At 58.8% G+C, this 9,294-nt stretch overlaps 3 protein-coding genes across 3 annotated transcripts; 2 read left to right on the top strand and 1 right to left on the bottom strand.

The window, feature by feature from the left end:
• GNI_099090 (hypothetical protein) lies at positions 1-2,656 on the bottom strand (the record flags this gene model as incomplete). The annotated part of the gene is made up of 1 exon (XM_011132788.1): positions 1-2,656. A coding segment is annotated over one exon (2,656 nt), but the record flags the coding sequence as incomplete, so codon positions are not given.
• A 579-nt stretch (positions 2,657-3,235) lies between these two features.
• On the top strand, positions 3,236-7,711 carry GNI_099080 (hypothetical protein; the record flags this gene model as incomplete). Its single annotated transcript, XM_011132787.1, has 4 exons — positions 3,236-3,826; positions 4,209-4,376; positions 4,542-7,211; positions 7,298-7,711. 4 exons carry the CDS (start codon positions 3,236-3,238, stop codon positions 7,709-7,711), a joined length of 3,843 nt encoding a protein of 1,280 aa, XP_011131089.1.
• A 131-nt stretch (positions 7,712-7,842) lies between these two features.
• GNI_099070 (hypothetical protein) lies at positions 7,843-9,294 on the top strand (the record flags this gene model as incomplete). The annotated part of the gene is made up of 1 exon (XM_011132786.1): positions 7,843-9,294. A coding segment is annotated over one exon (1,452 nt), but the record flags the coding sequence as incomplete, so codon positions are not given.

Genomic DNA, 9,294 nt, shown 5'->3' with positions numbered 1-9,294 from the left:
GCTTACGGGAGTAGTAGGGTACGTAGGTGAAGTGGCTGGCGCCGTCGTTGGTTTGCCGGACCAAGTTGAGGAGCGTGCGCGTGATGTCTCGAGCGACGGTGCAGTTTCCAACGCGGAAAAGAATGAAATGTTTCGGAAGTGGTGGTGGCTGATGTTTATGCAGGCTGGAGAAGTCCTCTAGATACGTCGTGGAGGCTGGCGTGGTATCTTTGCTGCCCACTCGTTTTTGTAGCGGGTGTAGGTCCCCTACGCGGTGGGCACTATCGCGTCGACACCAGGTCCGAATCTCGGCCGGGTCGCGGTGCCCCAACGGGCTCTCGGTTACCAACTCCGTCCCGCCAGAGGCGTTTCCACTTCCAGATCCACTTCCAGGAACAGCTTCTCTTGCCCCGCCACCATTACTGATCGTTGCCGCGGGTTCCCGGTTGGCAGGCGCACAGTCCGCCGGCTCATGGTGACTTGGTTTGCGTTTCTTCTGGCGGAGAAGGACCTGTATAAGAGCTAGACTTGGGTTAGGATTCTCGCCGGCGGCGAATCGCTGTGCGCGGTTCTTAGCCCAAACCGGCTGCAGCGCCTCGGAGCCGTGAGGGAGATTGAATAAATGTTCCACGGCGGTCGTTTTGGGAACGACGATACAGGCAACTTCGCACATATCCGCAATAGCAATGATACATTGGAAGTCTGAATCGCGCACGTGCGGCTCAAATGTTACTACTGCCTGTGTGAAGGTTAACGTTCCCGGAATCATACCTCGACTTGTACAGTAAAACGCTTCTTCACGCCGCCATACTTGACTCCGTCTGTCCGCCGGCCCGCGACTCTTCATCTCGCCACTCTTCACCTCCCCTGCTGCCAAAGCCTCGCGCGCCCACCCAGGTCGTAACGGCAAGTCGCCCCGCTCCAGGAACGACTGCTTCCCTGATCCCGCCGAACCCGGAGCCGGAGCCGCGGCCGCCGAAGGGTGACCAATGCTCGGGGCTGTGGTCGCGGCACCGGTCTCGACTTGCACGCCGGAGGGGGCCGGGGGGACCACGTTGGGCACGGTCTGCGCGGGTAGGCGGTCGCCCGTCGTCGACGCTTCGCACGTAGCCTTCGAGTCTTCGCGGCTAATTAGGTCGTCGCGGCTCACTAAGTCGTCCCGGCTCACTAGGTCGTCCCGGCCCACTAAGTCGTCCCGGCTCAGCAGCTCCTCGCGGCTCAACAAAGCCTCTTCCTTTGTCCGACCTTGGTCCTTGTTACGACCTGGGTCCTTGTTCCGACCTTGGTCCAAGGTCCGACCTTGGTCCTTGTTACGACCTTGGTCCTTGTTACGCTCTTGGTCCTTGATCCGACCTTGATCACCGGACGCAAATTGAACGGAGCCGGCCGGCACCAAGCGGTCGCGTCGTAATGCCGCTTCTAGCGAAGCCGTGCCACCGGCCATAACGCGTTTGCTCGTACACGAAATGGGTTCGGCGAACTCGCTCGACGGCGGCTCGGACCGGCTGGGCACGTACTTGTCCGCGAACGTGCGGAAATGCGCGTCGTACATACCCGCTGATCGCACGTCGAACACAGACACCGAACGACCCTCACCCGAACGCCCCTCAGCCGAGCGACCCAACGCCGAAGGCAGCCCACTTTCCGAATGCGGGAGGCCACGACTCAACAAATTCCTCGCAGACCAACCGCGAGTCGAAGGTCCCGTTGGCTGTCCTAATGGCTGCCCCCCTCGGTATTTACCGCGCAGAGATCCCGCAGGAAGTGAGCCGACCCGCAGAGGTCCTGTCGGCGGGAGAACACTTAACTCGGTCTGGTCGGTCAATGACGGCCATCGCTGACGGGAATCAGTCTGTAGCCCCACACAGTTCTTCAGCCGTCGACCGCCCTCCAGATGGGCGGCGTCTTGCAGATGGGCCGTGTCGTCCCTGTGGGGGCAGTCCCTGTGGGGGCAGTCCCTGTGGGGGCAGTCCCTGTGGGGGGCGTCCCTATGGGGGTCGTCCCTATGAGGGTCGTCCCTATGGGGGTCGTCCCCGTGGGCGTCGTGGTCCTGGTGGGCGACGTCCAGTCGGGCTTCGACCACACTACCCTCCAGTCTGACGTCATCCAGACTACCCTCCAACCGGGCATCGTCCAGACTACCCTCCAGTCGGACGTCGTCCAATCGGACGTCGTCCAATCGGACGTCTTCAAGACTATTGCCGGTATGGTGGACGTAACGGTCGGAGTCCTCGAGGTCGGCAGGGTCTTCAGCTCGCATTGCGACCAACTCTGCGAGGAAGGAGTGGCTGGCGGCATCGCGGGCCCAGGCCTCACGTTCGTCGACCGTTTCGACTCGACCGTTATACGACTTGGGCCCCGACTCCGTCTTGGAGTTCTGCGGGACGCGTCTACCTTCCTTGTGCTTGAAGGACAGGTGCAGTGGACTCGCGGCAAAACTCCAGACGCTTTTTTTGGAGTACTCTCTGCCACCTTCCGTCCGTCCTGCCTTACTTCCCCGAATATCTCTGCCTCCACTCTTCTCGTCTAGGCCTGGACCTCTCTCCCCCGAACCTCTCTCTTCCAGCTGGGCTGCCTCTAACTGGGCTCTCTCCAAGTGGGCCTCTAACTGGGCCGACTTTGGCTTGGCCATGGGGCCGTCCTGATCGGATGGGCCGCTGCTTGTTGCGCTCGGCATGTCGGGGTGTTCCGGAAGAGTGGTGTCTGCTACACCTTCACGACTGTCAGCGGGTAAAGGTACTCGCACACACCCAGATTGCTGAACGTCGTGATCACTCAACTTGGCTTCCCTGCCAGTGGATCTGCTGGATGGCAGATCCGTACGGTCTTTGCTTGTACAGTGGCCCTGGAAAACCTCACCTTATCCCCCCCTCCTGTTGTGATGCATCCCCATTGCAGTGCCTCGCTCCTTCTTGTGCCCCCCCCCCCCTCCCCGACCCCTTGCTGGTGAAGGGTGTGACAACGTGTGCAAGGCTGAAGGGACCGTTGGTGGGAGACGCACTTTGGATTTCATCCTCATGTGGACATTTCTTGATGCCGCAAATACCACCCAGATCGTAGGCGGCAAAGAATGAACCACCACAGCTTAGTTTAGGACTTTGCTCGTCTCCCGCTCGAGGGTACGACGTCGTGGCACTTGGTGGTGACGACTGCCTCAACGCTGGCGCACCTCCCGGGAGCGACTTGCGACTGCCCCTCGGGTCTTCAACCACTTTCACCCACAGGACCGGAAGCTGTGAGGCGAGGGCAAGATGTGATGGTGGGTAATGTGCATGGAGAGGGAGCATCTGACGCTACGAGGCGTCGGGACGGACACGTTACTCTCGTCCACCCGGTCGGTATGGAGGGAGACGGCACGGAGGGAGAGGGTGCGGAGGCGGAGACTGAAGGTGAGGAGGCTCAACTCAGGGAGGCAACAGGTGCTGAGAAGGCCGTCGTGGGTGAGCGTAAGGTGCACGACTGCTTTGTTGCCGACCATGAGGAGTTGGTTAGTCTGTTGCATTTGAAGAATGGGACTGATTTGCTGAAGGGGACTGATTTGCTGAAGGGGACTGATTTGTCGAGGGTGGCGGAGGTTTTGAAGGCGCAATACCTGCGTCGAGTTAACTCGAGTCCGTGCACGAAACTGCCGGGATCTGCTGCAGAGGGAAATAGGGTGACGGTAGTGTTGGAGCTTGCGGCATCCTTGGCAGAAATTGCAACGGACTGCGAGCGGTTGGGGTGTCTGGATCAAGGGAGAGTTATGCACGTTATAATATTGCCTCCTATTGGTTCGATGGTTCCTATCAGTTTGAAAATGGTTTGGGAGGCGTTGTGTTCGGAGATGGAGTGTGCGAAAACGCGGGCGGTAAGCACATCAGATGAGCTGGCGCAGTGGCTTTTAGACGTGGCCAGGATGCTGAACCAGCGGCGGTGTGCGCACATAGCTGGGAAAACGCGCACACGCGATTGTGCACAACCGTGTGCGTGCCCGAAAGACGCGTGCGAGAGGAGGCGGGCAGATCTGCGTCGGTTGGCGGTGGATTCGTTGTCAGCTGCATGCGGGCTGATGGTGGTTGGTGACGCCAGGGTCCGTTCTAGGTTACGTGGGATTATGTTGCGCGAAATTTTTGCGAATGCGTCGTGCGGGTAAAATAATTGCGCCCGATGACTGGCATGGCTATATGGCCTTTTTCGGCTGCTGGTGTTCGTCATTCGGGTCGGATGTGAGTATCACGTTTATCCACGAGTCGTACTTGTGTGATTTTAACGTTTATGCGACGTCGTTGCGCTTTATGCTCGCCCCGCATTGGCCTCCGTGGAAACGAAGAAAAGAGCCAGCGCGGAATCTGGTGCATTCATGGTCACTCAAAGACATTTGGTTCCACAGACATGAAGCGAAAGCGATTGTAGCGAAAGTAAGTCCTCCCCAAATTTTGACCTGGCCAAAACACCAAGCTCAACCAACCAGGCGACCGACTGGCCTATCAATCAATCAACTGATCAATCAACTGATCAATCAACTGATCGGTGTCAAACCGACCAAACGGCGAATGGTGCCCGGACGAAGCTTGTTGTTGTAGTGCATAATGTCGGACTTTGCCAAGGCCCTGCCGTTTGTTTCAGTTCCGTGCTGGTTACGATCACGTCGCGGAAGGGAGTTAATATACCACGACGATATCCGTCGGATTTCGAAAGTGTATGCGGAGTACCCGCAGCTGGTGGGTTCATGGCAGTATGCAGAGTGCAATCGACCGGGTGCAGTTCTAGATATAAGGTTGTTGATTCGGGCGTTCCGGAAAATGATCGGATTAGAAAAATCGACGCAGGTTCCTGTGGTGCTGGAAGGCCTACTGCACTATTTGTGGAAAACGCCTGACTGGCGGGATCTGAGAGATTCAGCCCCTGGTCCTTCTTCTGGTGGCCCGTCTTCTGGTGGCCCGTCTTCTGGTGGCCCGTCTTCTGGTGGCCCGTCTTCTTCTGGCGGTATCTCAGGCGGCGGCACCTCAGGTGGCGGTTTGTCGGGCGGTGGTCCGTCGGGCGGTGGTCCCTCGGGCGGTCTGTCTTCTGACGAGTACCTGTGGCGCAAGGGCATTGCGTCCGTGACGTGTCGGTTACCAACGTGTATTGTATGGGAGGCACGTCCGTGTTCGATTCTGTTCAAGACGAGGCGTGGCGAGGTGACACGGTTGAGTTGGGCGCAGTTGCCGGGAGTGTTTTCGCCCGAGGTGGGCGACGTATCGCGTTGGCTGGGCGACTGCGAAGGGCTTGACTTATCAGTGCTACAGCGTGAAAAGATTGACTACTCCAAGACACGTGAGCGCAATGTGATATGCAAAAATGAGCCCGTAGGTGTCATCGAGATCGTCTGCGAATACGAAGGCGGAGGCGCACCCCATAACGTCGGGCATTTGCTCGATGAGATGCTCCTCGCCTTCGTAGTGAACATGCTCTTCTCGCAACACGGCCTCAACAACGGAATTACACCTAACGTTTCTCTCGGTGAATTTGCCGTCCGCCAGACGTACTCCAATTACTGCGAAGAACGAGATCTCGCTCACGAAGGCGGCCCCGCACGACTCGAGAAACTCCTAGGCGTCGCCGATGGGGTCCTCACCAAGACCCTCGAACCGGACGAGGAAACCCACGAATTTTATGCCATCATCGATAACTCTCAAAATGAACTCGACGACCACAACCCTTATGACCTTGGTCCGTGCGAACTCGGTCCGTACGACCGTGGCCCACAGGGCCACTACCATGGCCCACAAGGCCATGGTCCCCATGACAATGATCCCCATGACAATGACAAATCTCCATACAAGGGCGGCGCAAACGTGGATAAACACACGAGTGACCATTCTCGTCCCACCGACCGTTCTCGTCTTAGTGAGCGCAACCAACGAAAATTCCAAGACGACGACCGAACTGGTGACGACCGAGACGGCCGAGGCGCCTCTTCCCCTTCCGGATCTCGACGACCCGCAGACAGAGCTTCTTCAGATCGAAACCCCTCAGAGCGAGTCTCTTCGGACCGGAACCCTCCCGATCGAGCACTATCTGACCGAACAGTGTCTGACCGAACCGTGTCTGACCGGGTCTCGGATCGAACTTCGGACAGAGCACCGTCGGATCGAACGACTCCCGACCGGGCCTCGGACAGAGCCTCGGACAGAGCCTCAGACCGGCCGTCGGATCGGGGCTTGGAGCGGATGCACCGTAAAGGAAACAACAACTTCCAGGAGAAAAGGTTCCAGGAGAGATTTGGACGTGGGAACAACAGGTCAGACAGAACGTCTGGCGCAAGACGAGGCGGATGCAGACCCGGCGATAGGTTTGGCGACCGACCGGGTGATCGACCAGTTGAGCAACCGGGAGACCGACCGGGTGACCGGCCGGGTGACCGACCGGGTGACCGACCGGGTGAGCGGCCGGGTGATAGACCGGGTGATCGATCCGGTGATCGATCGGGTGACCGACCAGATGACCGGCCGGGTGACCAACCGGGCGGCCGATCGGGTGACCGACCGGGCGAGGGGTACAGCCGACCGACAGGCGAGGAGCGAACGGGCGACGAAGCTAACTCGGAGTTGCGTGCGGAGGCCAGGAATCGCGACCAGGCGGGCTCGCTCGACCGGCAGGAATTTCAACCACGCGTTGGTTATGTGCGAGGTGATGGACCCCGGACACGGTCCGATGAGTTTCGGGATGCTGGCGAACCTGAGAGCACTGGCAAGCCGCCCAGTCCGAAGCGTTGCTTCCCTGATCCGCATGATGCAACCGCTCGGAAGGTACCGCGAGTCTCTTCCTCTACTGCTCTGGGCCTGACCATCGCCACCTCCTTTATGCCCTGGGTTGCCGACCCGTCTTTGACCTGTCCCACGACGACCAGCACCATAATGACTAGTCCGACTCTGACGGATCACTCGGTGATCGGTCCCGCACTGACTGGCCAGCCGGTGGTCGGCCAGTCAGTGGCGGGCCATTCTGTGGTCTCGTCTTCGTGGGGGCAGGGAAGCTCCAATGTCTGGGGGACTCCCGTCCCGGCTTCGCTGAGTGAGCTTCCACGACCGGGTCCCGAGGATCTGTCTACGGGAACACTGACGGATCAGGACGTCGGAGGGGCACTGACGGAAAAAACCATCAGCGAACTCTTGGTGTCCGAGTTGGGGGAGAAGGCGTTCGACACCATCCACTCATTCTGGCATACAATTAGAACATCCGAAGATGCGTCTGCCTACAACATCGTTAAGGTAAATACAGGAGGTCGCCCTTCCCTTCCCCTTCCTCGCAGTAAACCTCCGCGAGCATTGGCGGCAAATATTTCTACTTTATTTAGTACTTTGGCAAGACCGGGTTTATCGTGACAAACTTCGGTCACCTATTCGAGATCTACCACCGACGTTCCTCTACGGCTGCGTCCGAGACAGCGAGGTTGCCCGAACTCGAGGGCTTTTGTTCGCGCGAACAACTCGCCTACTTGCGAAACGTTCTTGGCGCCGTGCACAGCTTACTGACCACCGACTTGGCCTTCGAACTGCATAGTAGCATGCCCATCCGTTGTGCGCTCACTTGGGGCGCAGTGCAAGTTCACCTGTCCACCATCGCGCACTACAAGCTCATGGCCCTAATGGACATCCTTGACCGGTATCAAAACAGAGTGGCTCGATTCGACAACGCAGCAGGTGAGGCAGGCTCCACACGACCTCTACACGTGCACATGGTACACGTGGTTGACACCGGCCCTCCTTAGTGCTTGCGGAAGGATGGCAACGATTGGAATCGGTGATCCGAGACTGTGCGGCAATCAAGGTGAAATCGCCCTGGCAAGTTTTGGATCCTTTATGCCAGGGTCCGGCCTGGGATGTTTGTGCGGCTGACAACATGAAGCGAGAGTGGTTGCAATTGATAATTTACGCTATAATGAAACGATGCCCGCACTTGTATGGGCAAGTGAACCCGTTCTCTATGGGTTCTCCTCCGGCTCCTGACCCTCCATCTGCACAGACGGCGTTCTCGCCCAACGCGTTTCCTACCCAGGCGTTCCCCAAACCAGGAGGCCCCGGAGGAACCTGGGTGTCGAGCGATAATTATTCAAAGGGTACTAATGGTACCTCAGACTTTACCCCCCGCAATACCCCCCACAGTACCCACAATACCTCCCCCAATACAAACGGTGGCTCAAACGGTCCGCTCGGCGAAATACCAGGAAATGCCTCTTTGGATAAGGTGGTTATGGATAAAGCCAGGAATTTAGATAAAATTAAAAGTTTGAATGCGGCAAGAAGTCTGGATGGAGCAGACGTGGATGGTCGACCTTGGACGGGCAAGGCTGCGCCAGCCGGTTCTGGTGCAGATCCACTTAATTGCCCGGCGGTCGGAGGCTTCGAAGACCCGAAGCTGGAACAGTGTCCGTGGGCAGTGGATCGCTCGGTAATGAGCGCACAACGTCCTGGCGGGACGCCGTCCGAAGGCGGCTTTCCGGCATATAACGCAGGCGACTTTCTGCGATCTGTTAGTGGGACTAGCAGCCACGCAGAAGTCACCGGCAACCCTGACACCGGCAACGTGGTCCCCGGCCGCGGGGGTGCAGGGAGCCCAAAGGGCGTCCCGGGCGGCGGGAACTTGATATGTACTAACGGCAGCGCAAACGGGAGCGCAAATGGCAGCGCACATGGAAGCCCAAACGGGAGTGCAAACGCGGATGGAGCAGGACCGCGATCAATTTCGGCGGAAGAAGATATCTGGTGCCCGTTCGAGGAGGAAGAACAGACCCGAGAGTGGCTGTTCAGTGGCCTCTGGAACCAACTAGGCAGCGTAGTGGGCGAAGACCCGCGGTCACAGATGAAGGACGTGCTCCAGCTGATCTTGTCTGAAGTCTGTCCGATCTCGCAGTGGGGTCCCATCATGTTGACCAAGCTGCGCCTACGGCAGGAATTGGACAATAGCCAATGGCGTCAAAACGCAGCCCAATATCTCGACGCCTACGCCAACGGGCCCTGTGCGGGCCCGTGTCTGCCAACCGCCGCCGCTATCGGCGGCGCATCCTACCTAGGCGCAGTTCCAGGAGGTGTCCCAGTTGGAGGAGGCGGTGGAATTCCAGGAGGCGGTGGAATTCCCGGAGCCGGAGGATGTCCAGGAGTGTCGGTGGGAGTCGGGAGTGACGTAGTGGGCGAGATGGTGGGGTTCGAACAGACGGCACGGTTCGAGCCTGGCTACCTCGAGGCGGCTCCTCTGTTTTCGGCGCGGACGCCGGGGAACTACGCCGTGACGGGTGGGGGTTCACCTCCACAGGGCGCGGCGGCAGGTGACAGTTTCCGGAGCAGCGGGCCCGTA

The sequence above is a fragment of the Gregarina niphandrodes genome, assembly GCF_000223845.1.
Source record: "Gregarina niphandrodes unplaced genomic scaffold scaffold00020, whole genome shotgun sequence".
NCBI classification, from domain to species: domain Eukaryota; phylum Apicomplexa; class Conoidasida; order Eugregarinorida; family Gregarinidae; genus Gregarina; species Gregarina niphandrodes.
This window is presented reverse-complemented; position numbering and strand designations above follow the sequence as displayed.